The 15,896-nt window shown below is 38.5% G+C and overlaps 1 protein-coding gene across 1 annotated transcript in view; it reads right to left on the bottom strand.

Annotated features, from left to right (window-relative positions):
- Window positions 1-7,141: 7,141 nt before the first annotated feature.
- inppl1b (inositol polyphosphate phosphatase-like 1b) overlaps window positions 7,142-15,896 on the bottom strand; it is a 26,757-nt gene continuing 18,002 nt past the window's right edge. Inside the window, exons 18-27 of the mRNA XM_008420749.2 lie at window positions 15,644-15,725; window positions 14,477-14,563; window positions 14,271-14,384; window positions 14,103-14,191; window positions 13,917-14,004; window positions 12,316-12,468; window positions 11,832-11,913; window positions 8,810-9,587; window positions 8,614-8,729; window positions 7,142-7,678 (exon numbers count right to left, since the gene is read on the bottom strand). Of these exons, the coding sequence (XP_008418971.1) occupies window positions 7,585-7,678; window positions 8,614-8,729; window positions 8,810-9,587; window positions 11,832-11,913; window positions 12,316-12,468; window positions 13,917-14,004; window positions 14,103-14,191; window positions 14,271-14,384; window positions 14,477-14,563; window positions 15,644-15,725 (1,683 nt within the window). The 3' untranslated portion in view covers window positions 7,142-7,584. The remainder of the gene's footprint in view (window positions 7,679-8,613; window positions 8,730-8,809; window positions 9,588-11,831; window positions 11,914-12,315; window positions 12,469-13,916; window positions 14,005-14,102; window positions 14,192-14,270; window positions 14,385-14,476; window positions 14,564-15,643; window positions 15,726-15,896) is intronic.

Genomic DNA, 15,896 nt, shown 5'->3' with positions numbered 1-15,896 from the left:
TTCACACATACAGTTTAAACAAGAGAACACTTTAACCTGAATATGAACTAAAGTAACAACAAAATGATAATACCAAAAAATCTCTATCAGTAGTTGTGGCACTTTGACTTGTGTCTGAGTTATTTATCTTAGGTTTTTAGGTTTTTATTGAAGATTCACACAACAAGGCGTGGAATGATAAGGTCTAGTCATAAAGAAATAAAATCCAGGCAGATGTGCTCTGCAGCTGAAGACAATAAACTCAGATTAAATCCGAACGTTTACTTAATAAGTTACTAAAGCCTCAAATGTCAGTGAACCTAACAGGTTTCATTGGAATAACCTACGCTGACAAGAGCAGAAAATACTGTGTAACTCATTTTTATTATTATTTATTTATTTATTTAAATTATTTTATGCTGACGTTAGTAAAGCATTCAAACCATTTACAGTAGCGTTATATGTGATACAAGTGTTATATTGTTAAAATCTTTGACTACATATTAACAATAAGGCAACAAATCAGGAATCACATCCATAGTAATTATATTGTAATGACAATTGACAGATTTTTAATTTTCTTAAAGAAGATACAAAATATGGGTGTTTATAAACCATAGAGTGATTAAAGTCAACAGATTTTAGTAATGTTGTTGTTCTGTATGCTGTAAATGGTTTAGTCCTGCCTAAAGAGAAAAAAAATATAGATCCTACTTTATATTTTTTTCAAAGAGGATTTTAGAAAAACTTGTTTTCGATTGAGTGAGTCAACTAATGAGTTTCAGTCTCGTTTGAGACCAACCACAGTACAGAAACAGTAGAGCTAAAGCTGGTCCTTTTGGTTAAGGTCAGCTTTGTATAATTACAATTCTTTAGCTGTTAATTAAATGTGGTGTTCCCCAAGGCTCAATATACAGTCCCATTCCTTTCCATCTGCACATCCTGTCTCTTGGGGATGAGAGACACATGTCCATAGTTATGTAGATGATACTCAGTTTTATATTACTGTGCGTCCTGATGCCACAAAACCCTTAGATCCCATTTTCAACTGCATCTTTGACATCAGCAGATGGTTGGTGGAAGATTTTCTAAAGCTCCACCTGAACAAAGCGGATTCACAAGTTATTAGTCAGAGTTGGTTCTGACGCCTCCCCCATGTGGGGTTGTGAAGGACCTTGGTGTTATCTTTAATTTAAAATCACACAGAAGTGAAACAAAAGTATCATTCTTTGACCTAAAAAACATTCCGGGAGTGTGACAGTTTCTCTCTCAAGCCAGAGAATCTTGACCCAGAGTTTTATCAATAAAGCCTCATTATAGCAGATCATTTCTGGTTCAGTTCTAGCTAAATTGCGTGTGTCTTCATCGGTAATGTGTTCCTCACTATGTGGGTGTGGAAATGGGCAGGAACTGATCTGTGGTCAGTTATTCTGTGCTTGTAGCCTAAAGCAGCCAGTTTCTCCAAAGTGTGTCTGTATATTTGTTCATTGCATCACATTCACTGCAATTAATACAAAACTCACCTGCATGTCTTTTTTTTTTGGAGAACCAGAAAGAGAATTTACATCACTTGGGTACAAAGGAAAGTCGCTTTGACCTCCAGTGCCTTTCAGGATTTATTTAAATATTTTTAAGGATTTTTTTTTAAGTTTTGCATTCAAAGTTTTAAAAACAGACTTTTTTAAGTAAAGTCTACAAATGAGTGTTTTTGTAATTGATCTTTATTATTTTTAACCATTTATTATTTTTAAGATCCCCAGATACTTAAACTCCTCCACTTGAGGCAGGACGACCCCCCTGACCCGGAGAAGGCACTCTACCCTTTTCCGGCTCAAGACCATGGCCTCGGATTTGGAGGCACTGAGCCTCATCCCGGCCGCTTCACACTCGGCTGCGAACCGCTCCAGTGAGAGCTGCAGATCACGTTCCGATGAAGCCAACAGGGTAGAGCCGCTGCTCCTCCACGTCGAGAGGAGCCAGTTGAGGTGGCTCAGGCATCTGGTCAGGATGCCTCCTGGACGCCTCCCTGGTGAGGTGTTCCGGGCACGTCCCACTGGGAGGAGGCCTCGGGGAAGACCCAGGACACGCTGGAGGGACCATGTCTCTCGGCTGGCCTGGGAACGCCTTGGGATTCCCCCGGAGGAGCTGGAAGAAGTGGCTGGGGAGAGGGAAGTCTGGGCCTCCCTTCTGAAGCTGCTGCCCCCGCGACCCGACCCCGGATAAGCGGAAGAAAATGGAAGGATAGATAGATGGATGGATGGATGGATGGATGGATGGATGGATGGATGGATGGATGGATGGATGGATGGATGGATGGATGGATGGATGGATGGATGGATGGATGGATGGATGGATGGATGGATGGATGGATGGATGGATGGATGGATGGATGGATGGATGGATGGATGGGTGGATATTATTTTTAACCATTTATTTCTTTTAGGTGTCAGTTGATTATTTATTACTCTTATTTTTTGCTCATGTATTGAACTTTCTTGCTTTCACCAGCTTTGCCAATTTAGTTTACTGTTTTCTTTCTACTTATTTCTCTGTGGCTTTTTATATTGCCAGTGTTTTCCATTTCAGCTGTAACAGTTTCCTCTGTTGCCATGGTTACAGGTTAGCGGGTGCTCATGGGACGTTTCTGTGGGCAGGCGGGTTTTTGTTCGATGTTTGAAAAGAGTTTTTGAAACCAAGATTGATTTATTGATTGACTAATCTATTAAGTAAAAAAAAAATCTTCTCATTCTGTCTCCCAAAATCCTCTGAAATATTTTTTATCTGACATCAGCTCAATTCTGTGCCACAAACTAATTGACTTATTTGGCTGCTTTGTCAGTATCCCACTTGACTTGCATTAATAAAAATAAAAAATAAAAAAGTTGGAAAACTGCAGGAACTGAATCATCAGTGAGTTTAGGGTTTTGTGGGAATATATTTCTCTTCAAAAATTTGAAAATCTCTTCAGCACCATCTGTAAAAAAGAGAAAAATGTGTCAAAACATATAAAACGGTTTAGAAATTAAACATGTGACTATATTGGCAGAATATTTAAAATCCTGTCAATCAAAATGTGAGACAGAGAAACTGTGTGAGCCTCTGTACTGCAATAAATTCATAAGTTAAAACTGATTTTTTTATTATTTCACATACCTCAGTCATCTTAAAAATGAACCCTGCAGACTGCATCCAAATGAACAGGCTTCTAGAATAATGTCTCTGTTTTCTAAAAATGTTCCCTTGGAAATGTCTGTTGGACTGTGCCTCCTATTTTAGACTGTCAATCTAGAAACTCTCCAGCCTTAATTGCAAAATGTCTCCACTCCTAATGAAAGTGTTGATTATCTATTTTTTCCTGCTAGATGCAAATTCTGACATCTTTACTGTGATTTATTGATACAACACTGTTTCACATATTGCATCTTTTACACGCAAAATTCAAATTGACAGAGATTTTTAGACTGACCTGTGTGACACAACAGCATTCAACCGTGAAGAGGAAGGTTTTCAAAATGATTTGTAAACAACAATCCAAAAAGTGTCTAATCACCTATTAATTAGATAGTCATGTTGTGTATAATGTAATATCAGTATATGCAGCTATAGGTTCATCAAAAGATTTGCAGAATACAGAATGAACACTACACTTATATCTTCATTTGTAAAATAAAAGAAAATAAAAGTTAGGATTGTGAAAACAGCCAGTTAGACTCAAATTGTTTGTCACTTCAAGCATTAACACGAGGAGTAAAACGGCACTTTAATGCAAACTGACAATGGATTTTGAATCTTTCTGTTTGGAGTTGATGCATGTGAAAACAGCCTTTTCCTTTATGTACAGTTCACAAGTCGATTCAGAGGTTGTAACACTCATCAGGAGGAATAAAAGAATAAATCACTCAAGTGGAAGGTAACCTCAAGAGAAACATTGGAGAAATAAATGGAAATGGCTCTGTCGCATTGATTCTTTCACCTCTATAATAGAAGCACCGACGCTTCCCTGCAGACACTGTTCTGCTCAGAGACGAAGTGCGTTTTCATGTGAACTGGTGACTTTTTCTGCACATGAACTGCGTTGGCTTATGTTAATTTAATGATTTCCAGTTATATAGCAGCTTTAACCTTGATGTCTCTGCGAAGCTCTTCACAGTGTTTCTTATTCAACTGATTCATACACACACTGTTAAAGGAGCCATGCTAGGTGTCAGCCAGTCTTCAGGAGCAACATGGGTGGCCAGAAGCTGTCTGCATTTTGAAGGGACAGGTTATCAGAGCTACAAAGGCTTCTTATTTGTATTGATTCAGGAGCTTTAATTAATTCATTTCAATCAAAACTCAGCTAATACATGTAACCAATCATATTTAGTGCTACTGCCAAACTCAGTGGTGCATAGAGTACCCATAAATGGTACTCAAGGAACAGTAGCACTTGAACATATTTATACTCAAGTAAAAGTAAGAAATGACCCAAGTAAGAGTAAAAAAGTATTTGGTAAAAAAAAATAAAAATCTGCTCAAGTACTCAGTAACTAATCAAGTAAATTATTATTCATTTCATATTTAAAAATTACATCATCATACAGATCAAAATATAAAGTGGAAATTTTGGCATTTTAAGAACAAAAATGACAATAATTTATATAAGTAACAAAAAAATAACAAAATCAGACAAAATATGTTTTCCAAATCAATTTTTTTTCAATAAAAAACTCATGAAACTTTAACAGAAACTGCAGGTGTATGTCTGCGTCTAGTGAATCTTTGGTTAAAATGTCTTTGTTTTTCATTCAGTGGGTAGAAAATCCAGAAATGTTACTCAAGAGCAGAAAACCTTCATAATAAAATTACTCAAGTAAAAGTAAAAAGTACAGAATAGTAAAAATACTCCTAAAAGTTTTTTTTTTTTCGATAAAGTCAGTGAATCAAATGTAATCGGGTAACTAGTTACTACCCAACTGGCCAAACTGTTGTCATGGTCAAACAATATGGCAGCTGTTTCTCATGTTCCTGTGGTAAAAAGACATTCTGTCAAAAGCATTTATTGTAAGATATTAAATGAAAGTGAAGAGTCAGCATTTAGAGTTGACCCTTCACCTTCTCACCTTCTGCTACTCGTTCTGGCATAACAGAAATTTGAAATTTATACAAGTACTGAGCCAAATCTTGACTGATAGTGACCCATTCCCCACTTCAAAGCACTGGAGGTTGATCAGTTTGTTTCTGCTTCTGTTTTCAACCAAATTGTGTTTGAATTCTTGAGAAAGTTGCTGTCAGATGATGATTTGATACTCTTCACGTAAAGACACTCGCTTGGATGAGAAACATCCGAGCGAGTGTAAAGATTGTATCAGGATGCTTCAGTATCATCACCGTTTCTTCTCTCCAACATGTTCAAAAACAATCAGAATCAGGATTATCACATCCATTCTCATTGCTCCTGCAGAAATTATGTCTGATGTTTGATATTTGATGTTGAACCCTCATTGTGCAAACGGATACGCTTACAGACACCTTCTGCCAGAGTTGTCCTGGAGTTTGCTTGTAAAGCTTGGACATAAAGAAGTCCTGTTCACTACAAGTGAACTGAAGTTATTTCAGGTAACCGTTGCTAACACGAGAAGAAAATGAATCATTGGAGGGATTTCACCTTGACTCTTTCATAGCTTCACCTTTTCTTCTCATACAACTGCTTTGAAATGAAGTTACTTTATGAAACGCCAACAAAAATTAATGCAAAACTGGATGGAAATAAATCACGCAACATTACAGAAGCTTATAAAAACAATGCAGCAGCTGAAAGTGGCCCAGTGAAATATTTGCATTTACCAATGTGGTTCATGTTGTTGCATAAGCAAACTTCCTTTTTCAGATAATTAATGAATGATAAATTCAAAGTTTAAAAATTGAAACTTGAAAAGAACCTGACTATAAAAAGCTAAACCATGTGGTTCTTTCACACTTTTTATATCTTTTATAAACTACAATAATACGTACTTATCAAGAAGAAACATCCAAATGAACTCTTGAAGGATTTAAGTCTTTTCACGCGTTTCTTCGTTTGATTCTAACTTGGCCAAGACTTGACAACACTCCCACAGATGATGATGATGATGATGCACTCACGGTTAGCTGGTCAGTGACTTAGCGGTCACTGACACAGACCTGCAGTCAGCCGAGTTGTTTGGTGCTGCCTTAATAAGTAACTACCTCCACTGAATGCTGCACACACAAAACACAGCCAGACTCAGACAATATTCAGGAGTTATTTTTAGGAACTGGATCTTCTCTGCTGCAGTCTGTTATTACACAGAAGTGAGATGAGATGGAAAACACAAGGTGATGTTGTGGACATGGACATTGTAACGTCTGATCGTACAGGAGGGCTTCTTTTTTATTTTGGGAAAGACTTGGGAGGAGCAGACGCGCCAAAAGACACAGAGTTTGAAAAACAAGTTTAATCTATGGACTCCAGTAGCAGACGATCCACCGCCAACATCTAAACATGCCTATAACTGGAACATAGGTATGTGATAATGTTTACTTTGTGTTGACCAGAACCCTATAAAAGAGAAGCTGTCTAGCGATCGGGGGGCCAAGGTTTCCTCACGATTCGGTTGTGCTGCAGTTTGTAATAAAACTCTGCTGTCCAACCAAAGTCCTGCATGCAGAGTCTCATTCCTGAAGCATCACCACACCAACATCTGGAGGACTCTGACAGAAGACACCACCATATCATTGTAGGAACCTTACACAAGGAAAAAAAACTGCAGTCATTTTCTCCAAACCTCAGTCTAAATCTCCTAATTGACTTCTAAATATTGACATATTTGATCAATCTCACATGTGGCTTAGCAGCACTAAATCACCAAGTTAGCGTAATCAAACAACGTATGAGCAGAATAACGCAGGACATTAGTAGAGCTCTGAAATGGAAACCAGAGGCCATAAATGGGAGATATCTCTTCCTCACTGTTGCTTGAATACATGAGATGATACACATTATTGCTTGGTGGCGTTCAAGTGTTGCTTTATCAACTTTATAAACATGCGCAGTAGATGCAGCTACTGATTACGTGACTTGATAGCAACATTAGGACAGAGTAAACAATAAAAAAGAGATGGGATGGTTTCTAGACAGGTTTCCAGGGAGGCTTCCTGTAGATATGGTTGGAGTTTATGCTCTTTTGATTTATTATAACACTGATCACTGTGGCTCAATAATAGCAACGTAAAAAAACAAAGTACATAGTGGAAAACAGATGGTAAACAATGACTTCAAATGAGTTGCGGAAAATAAGAGAGTTATGTTTTTATACCAATTCACAGAGGCTTTAATGTCATAAGAATTTCTTCCATTTCTTGGTCAGTTATCTAAGCTCCAGATGAACAACAGATAATGTGCAATAAGTACGTCATGCATTATGTTTCCTTCTCTGTTTTGGCACAATTAACCTTGTGTTACAGTTTTAATAGAGCAGATTAAAAGACGACAGGTGTCTAACAAACATGGCGCTTCGGATCAGAGCGAGATCTGTTCGGTTCTGAAAGTTCTTCCAGTTCAGGTTCAGAGCGGACAGTTCAGGACTTTGTAGCATCGGCTTTCTGTCAGTTCCAGTTCCTGGGAAGGTTTTCCAGGATCCTGCGCCGGTGTGAGGGGTTTGTTACACCTGCTGCACAGAGATCCTCCTCTGTGATCCCACTGCACGAGACAAATGGGAGGCAAGAAATTTAAAAAACTTAAACTTACATCCTGACTGTAACTGTGGAGTTTCTTAAATCTACAAAGGAGAACAATTTACCTAACAAAATGTTACACATCGGAAACAAAATGTACCAAAAACCAAAAATGTTTTCTTTCCTGCACGGATTTCTTGTTCATTGGCCCTGAAACAATCCACCTTCTCTCTGATCTATCATGTGAACTAAACTTTATCTGAAGGCACTCAGAGACTGTTGTGTCTGAATTATTCCTAAAAAAAAAAAAAATTCCCTCAAAATCCCTTAGGACTAAAGGATGGCAGACAAAAACAATACAAAAAATACCAGAGAAATGTCACAAAACAGCAAAACAATAATATGATGCAACATAATGATTTTAAGAAAAATCATCGTGGAAACTCAGTCAAAATTTAAACTACTGTAAATGTTAAAGGAAAAAAAGTTTATGTTTTATTAAGCTTTTTAAACAATTTTTCATCTGTTTTAATGACTGTTTCACAGCTTGGCTCTCCTGTTTTATAACCATTACAGTCTTTAGTTTGTTGTGTCTTCACCCTCGGTACAAAACTTCCTCTGTGATCGTTTCCTTCCTCAGTGGAGAAACACTGAGACAACACGATGGAGAGCAAGGAGGCTGTAGGCAAACTGTCTACAGTGATTGAGAGACGTTTCTCTGACAGACACAGTAAACCTTCCCAAGTAAAAGTAATATCCATCCATCAATCACTTGGGAACTCTAATGTGTCAGAGGAATATTTAGAATCTAAGCACCATGTTAAATTATGCATAATAAAAAAAAAACTGATAAAATGTTGAATTAGAACCAGAAAAATTTAGGATAAAAATTTCTGGAACTAATTCCTACTCAAATGGGAGAATGGAGCTCAAGACGTGAAAAGGTGCAGAATCGTTTACCTGAAGTAATCCAGATCATCCCAACCACTGAGGCTGAGTCCCAGGGTGTACTTTTGAAGACCTAAAGTACTGAGAAGCTCCTGCACAGTTTCTGGTGCACCTTTCAGGACAGACACCTGCATTCAGATTAAGTAGAAAAACTTAGTTTAACAAGGAGTCATTAAACGTGGCACCACTAAACGTCTGTGTTTTTCACCTCTTTGTCCCAGACGCAGCCTCTGTCCCCATGCATGGACGGGCCGTTTCCATAACTCGCCCTCTGCCGGACTGCGGACGGGCCTCTCTCCTTTGAAGGGAAGAAGTCGACCTCGCTGAGGGACTTGGCAATCTGCAAAGCGGTGAGGGAGTTGTCTCCTGTTGGGGGTTGCTTCTCAACGATCCAGGAAACAGAGTGCTGACAATGTGTCAAAGAGGCCGGGGTGTAAGGCAGAAGGGACGGGGACTTCTGGTGCATGGCGTTTCTCCTCCCTGAATGAAGCTGGTGTTTATCTCTTATGGCATTTTTATGTATGATTTCAGAGCGGTTGGTGCACATGCTGCTTTCAGGCTGCATGGAGTCATGAACATTTAGCTTTCCTTGGTATTTTTCTCTGATTTGTGAAGTTTGTTCCTGGAATTGAGGGACGGCATTTCTTGAGGAAGGAGACACTGGAGACTGGCTCTGGGCTGGGAAGAGCTGATAGGACGAGTTGGTTTGGGGCGGATGAAGGTCTTTGGTTAGGTTGCACTGGGACAAGATGGCTGGGATTTCAATTTCTGTGAAGTCTGATCTGTGACAGGGTCTCCTGTCGAAGCCCTGCCGCCCTGACACTTTTGGGAGCTGCAGGGCCTCGTTTCCAGACCAGATGACCTGGGGGTCCCTTCGCTGAGGAAGGGCCTCCTCCACCCTGTGTGGAACTGACACACCTTCAAAGATGAAGTAGGCAGGGTTGGTGTAGCTGCTCACTGTAGACTTAACAGGCACTCCCGACGGCCTAAAATGAATAAAAACGTTTAGCAGGTTTCACTGCAACTATTCAGAATGACTTGAATCTGAGTTAAAGTACTCAAAACATGCAAGTTTGCATTAATCTGTGCATGCAGTTGGAGTAAATCCATCTTTTGGACAGGAAAGTTTTTTTAAAAATTAGACATATTTGGACATTTTTCAGCACGAGAACCAAACATTTCCATCCTTTTACTGCAAAAACACAAAACCTTACAGAGTACTTCTGGTCTAGTTTCTAGTGCAAATATCTTTGTACAGCTGAAATACAATAAAAGTGACTTCTAAGTAACTTTTCAGAATGATGTAGATATGAGTTTGCTTTAAGATATTTGAACTAGAAACAAGACAAAAATACTTGTTTCTAGTCGTTTTGTTGTTTCTACAGAAACAGGCTCAACATCTCTAATTGTCCTGTCAAATCAGAGATTCAGAGCTTATTTTCAGCAAATAATTACTTAAGATAAATAAAATATATTTCACTAAGATATTTGTACTAGAAACTACATAAAAATACTTGATAATATTTTATTTGCAGTCTATTTCAATCTGTTTCTTTTATGTTTCTGTTTCTACGGTAACAGACTGAATACCTCCAATTGTGCCATCAAATCAGAGCTTCAGTGGCCATATTGCAAAATGTTTAGATACTTAATGCATTTGTCATTAGTTGGTAAGTTCTCTGTGGCCATGGTGAAAACAACGCTAAGCATCTTGGCTTTAGCAGGTGGTTTTCTTTTGAAACGGTTTCTTGCTGGTTTCGACAACAGGAACTGAACAACCGCTTTTCAAAGAAGAAAAATGTTTCTTCTGAAACTAACCCGCTGTGTTAAAAACACACATTAAGCAACTGTAAGCTAAACACTTTGGGTCTTTTTAATTAAACAAAAGCAATTTCAGTCCTGGAGATTCAGCTGTTTCCAACATTTACCCAAACACAAAGGAACTGAATAAAACACCAATAAAAAGTTCCATGTGCTAAAATATTAAATCGTTATGGGATTCTAGACATTTTTAGCTGCACAGTAATAAATCAAGTCCTGTTTCTAAGTGGTATCAGAATTAAATAATCAGACAAAAGTTTGTCAGCAGTGATGTAACGCTACTAAACACGACTGCTAAAAAGAGAATCTGTACAATCACACTGAGTGTTGTCTCCTCAGAAAGGTCTTAAAACAAAGAAGTGTTGGTGAGAAACTTATCTGAAAATTACAAAAATCAACTTTACCACGTTCCTGTTTCAAGTTAGAGAAACAGTGGGAACCAAACTTAATCTTAATTACAATACTTGCCTGTATTTTGCACCAGAGCAGCATTGCTACTAAAGGAGCTTGTATATGAAAAACCAAGACAATAAATTAGTTTTTTCCTGTCCTTCCTGTTCTTAATGGTTTTGGACATGACATCACCTAAATAGAACCTGCATGGTGACATGAAGCAGGCGGAAAGAGGTCACAAACTAAGGAATAAATGGCAAAAATAGCATCCAAGATGAGAATCCCTACTGAAAGAATGTGCTTTTGGTAAAATTTTCTGGGCTGACAAGAATAAAGTGGAACCTAAGAGGAGAATACTCCAAATTACATAGAGACGGCCTAGTTAAAGTACAGACTTAAATCTGACTGAGTCACCCTTCTGCAGGTCCCTCCAATCTCTCCAGTCTTTTTTAAGGGGGAATCACACATGTGATCAGTTTAGTTTATAAAGTGTTTTGATCAGAAAAGAAACAGAATAATCTGCAAGGGACAAATTTGTTTTCTCAGTGCATTATATGCACGGCAGCCATATTGGAATTTGAGGGCAAGATTGGTACAAAACTTCCAAATTTGCATTTCTTTTAATTTTTTAAACTTGAAAATGGTAAATCTGAAATTCTGAGTAAAAACAGAATGAACTTATTCAACCACTCATACAGTGCCAATGTAACAATATTTTAATTTCTCTGTCCTTTCTTTTTAAGGTATAACATGACTCAGTAACACTGTACAACAAATGTTCTGGGTAAACTGTATGTAATGTGACCTGCTCTTCTTTTATTGCTTACATGAAACTACAGCTGCTTTTAACATCCAGGAAACACGATGCCAGCCCGTTTCAAAAAGGTTGAACTCTTAAAATTATATTAAATGAAATTTGTTTCACTGCCACCATTAATTTGAACACCTTCCACTTGAGTATTGAAGCCTTACTGTTCATTTACAGCATTGGCATTTAAACAACCAGACATTCATACCTAGTTACTGTGATCCGTGCTGCTGCATGAGACACGTGGCCCCTTCCAGGACCTTTATCATCTTTCTCAAAACAGAACAAGTCTGAAAAAGCAAAGTTAACAGAAATGAAAACCTAATTCTGCAATCATCAAAACGTCTTCTGTGTGTTCCTTGCCTGCAAAAGACTGCTGGCAGTTTGCAGTAAAACAGCAAAGTTGTGTTTGTGTGTGTTGTGCCTGACCTGGTGGCCTAAAGCCCAAATGTCCTGTTTCAGTGACTCAGGATGCATCTGGTCAGGGTCAGTCAGTCAGGAGCCAAAAGAGGAAGCAGCCAGCAAGTGTGTAAAGCCAAGCCAGGGGATCATTGAGGAACCAAATAGAGGAAGCAATGTGAGACTCACAGAAGAGTCGAAGAACGCAGCGACAGTGGAGATGAAGGCTTAGCGGGAAGTGATAGTGCAAGCGAGGCAAAGATCCACAACAGAAGAGTTTCAAGCTGACCCACCATAAATCTTCTTCCGCGTGCCTCGCCTGTCCTTGGGCACGTGAACTCTGACCCGTCCTCGTATGGAGCCCATCTCCTCACCGCGATGACTCAAAAATGTCTCAAATTTCTGCGACGAGCCCATCCCCGACCGCAGAGCAACACAACATTCACCTATGGAAATCATTTTAGTCAAAATCTAGCCAAAAGTGGGGTTTTTTCCATAATGTGGACAAATTTGTTGGTAACCCCACATCTCATGGAAACAAAGCTTAATTTCTCCTGAAATGTTATTCTGTTACACACATTCAGCTAATGCATCTCTGTTGTAAAACAATGTATATCTATCTATGTAATATTTCAGTAAACTCCAAACTATCCAAGCTCCTGGTTGTAAACTGAATATATTACAGATTTAATTATGTGTTTACCTGAGAAACATAAAGTGCAGTTTTAAAATGGTTATTTTATTTTTCAAACAACAAAAAGCTGCTAATTTCCTTTTCTTCATGAGGCCAGGCTGTTTTGCATAGCTTATTTAATCATTTCAAATTATTTGTATTTACTGGAAGAAACCTGGCAGGATTAAATAAGTTTATACTTCTGCATACATCCTTTTTAAACAAATAGTCATCTAAAATATATATTATGGTTTTTGAATTGTGAACGTTTGAAATAAATAAACTAATCTACTTAACCAAGTTATCTTTGTCTAATTTATTAACATGTTTGATAATCTGTAACGTTTAAGCCTGAGAAAATACAAAAATAGAAATCAATAATGGGAAAAAAAATACTTTTTATGGCTCTAAAAACATCATCAGCAACTTGAGCAGTTTGCAGCTTCAGCTGTTGGCGAATGCAGAGATCTCAATGAGAATTGTTTTTGGGATCTTCTCTTTTTCGGAGATATTTAAATGTGATGTAATTGACATCCATCCATCCATTTTCTTTACACCCTTGTCCCTCAGTAGGGTCAGGGGGGTTGCTGGTGCCTATCCAGCTAACGTTCCAGGTGAGAGGCGGGGGTCACCCTGGACAGGTCGCCAGTCTGTCGCAGGGCAACACAGAGACAAACAGGACACACAACCATGCACACACACACTCACACCTAGGGACAATTTAGACAGAACAATTAACCTGACAGTCATGTTTTTGGACTGTGGGAGGAAACCAGAGTACCCGGAGAAAACCCACGCATGCACAGGGAAAACATGCAGAAAGACCGGGGCTGGGAATCGAACCCAGAACCTTCTTGCTGCAAGGCAACAGCTCTACCAACTGCGCCACTGTGTAGCCCGTAATTGACTTTGCAGTTCATATTTTGAAGAATGTGTTGATCTTTCTAAGAAAATATTTGAACCAACATTTGACATTGACTTTTTAAATGAAGTTTAAGTGTGAGCACTGTGTATCTCCATTAATTATGCAGATTTATTTGTGAGGAGGCTAGTTTATCTCAAAGCTGTAGGCCTTGTTTATCAAATTAAACCATAATACTCTAAACTTCTTGCTGTGATGAGAGTAAAGTGCAAAAACGGAATAATTGCTGGGGTTTCTTTGGATACGATGTTTGCGACGGCACAGATTAGTTGTTTTATCAGAATGTGCTTCAGACTTACCGTAAGACTCGTATCCATCGCATGACTTCACAGACAGCAGCAAGTGTTGATCCTGGAGATACTCCAGATCAGACGCGACTGGAATGAGCTTCAGCAGATGCAAACGAAAATAACGTTAGGAAATAAAAACTATAAATGCTTTTTTTTTTTTTTACCATTTTTCAGTTGGCTGCAGCCGCTGCTGACCTTCGGGAGCTGTTTGCAGGTCCAGCCCAGTTTGAGAAACCCAGGAACATCACAGCTTTGTAAATTATTCTCACTGGATCGTTGTGTCTCTGCAGGTAAATCCAGGAGTTAATTTCTGAAACTGAGCTGCATTTTGGTTTACAGTCTCATTTTGACACCGTTCTGCACCTTCCAGACATGAGGAATGAAACTCGATGAAGAACTTGGACTTGCTTGCAGTCTTTACTATGGTGTCAATTTCTTCCAGCTCAATCCAGGCTCTCTCCACACTGGAGCTTGAATCTGTTTAATAAAAAAAAAACCACACACACAAGAAGAACAGTTAGAGCATATTCCAGCTATTTATAATCAAAGGTTTACAGTTACAGAGGCACCTGATCTGCTGCATGGAGACGTCACTCCCACTTGGAAAGTGGCAAAAACAGGTGAATGGTCACTTGTGAAGATGTCATCAGTGCAACCTGGTTACAACAAAAGGCGTTTTTAGGATTATTGTTATTATTACAAAACCACCTTATATACGTTGTGGTTGACAGCATGATAAAGTACATGAGCTGTCAGTGTGACAGGGCCTTGCAAGACTATTAATATCCCTTAAATGTTTCATACTTCATGCTACAATCACAAACTTTCAGTCCGAAGAATGAGGTGTGTTTTTGAATTTGCCTCCCTTCATTCTGATGGACCTAAAGGAAAAGCCAGGGCAACCAATGACCTTCAAAATTTAAACATTCAATTAGTAGATGGAGTCCACCACCAGTCTGTCATTTGATCCAGCTGTAAATCCAGCTGTTCTGTGAAAACCGCACAGGTTTATTAGAGAGCATACAACATCATGAAGTCCACCAAACACAGGAAACAGGCCAGAATCTATCAATATGCTACAAAAACACCAACTATTTTTGTCTAGATTTTAGTGCAAATATTGTAGAATGCTTGAAATAAGGCAAAACTAACTTACAAGTGACTTTTTAGCCAGATATAAGAGCTTGTTTAAGTCAATAATTCCTTAATCTTGAATCAAATAGTATTAAATAATTATTTATTTAAAACACACATCTTGCTCAAAAGTTACTTGCAAGTTCATAGCTGCACTAGAAACTAAACACTAAGTACAATTTTGTATTTTTGCGGTAAAGATTTTAAAATATGTGTATAGATGCTTTTTTTCCCCCATCTGATAGAGCTTGAGTTACTTTGAAGGGCTCGAATACTTTTGCAAGTCACCATATTTCAAAACCCAAACTTTTTTACTTTAAGAAAAATTGTACAGAAACAGAAGTTAAGACTGAATTTGAGGAAATGACTCTGCATTCGTGGACCACAGCCCAGGTTGAACATCATCCGTGCTGCTCGTGTCACTTTCATTTTTACAGTTTAAAAGAAATACCTAAAACGCCTCATCATTGCTTCATAAAAACCTGCGTCCATGTCGACATTTAACCATTTGTAAACGTTTTGCAGCTCACGTTCATGTTTTACCCATCTGAAGGTTTTTCCCAACGTTTATTTTTCCAAGAAATTCCCCACCACATTCTCACCATATGCCGTGCAGATGATGTGCGTTTCTGGGTAGGACTTCCACAGAATCCGGTCGCACCATGATGGAACATTAACTCGCACCTGGAGACAAAGAATGCAGAGTTACAGAAACACCAACATGGCCTTCCCTGTCTTCAATGCCATACGTTTTTCAGCTTTAACGCCTTTACAGGCGAACGACGCAGAGGAGTACGTGGATGCATGTCTATTGCATTGTCTATGTGTACATAAACAGACACACACATATACATA

Source organism: Poecilia reticulata, linkage group LG10, assembly GCF_000633615.1.
Source record: "Poecilia reticulata strain Guanapo linkage group LG10, Guppy_female_1.0+MT, whole genome shotgun sequence".
In the NCBI taxonomy this organism is placed as follows: Eukaryota; Metazoa; Chordata; class Actinopteri; order Cyprinodontiformes; family Poeciliidae; genus Poecilia; species Poecilia reticulata.
Note: the sequence above shows the minus strand (reverse complement) of the source record. Positions and strands in the feature narration are given on the sequence as shown.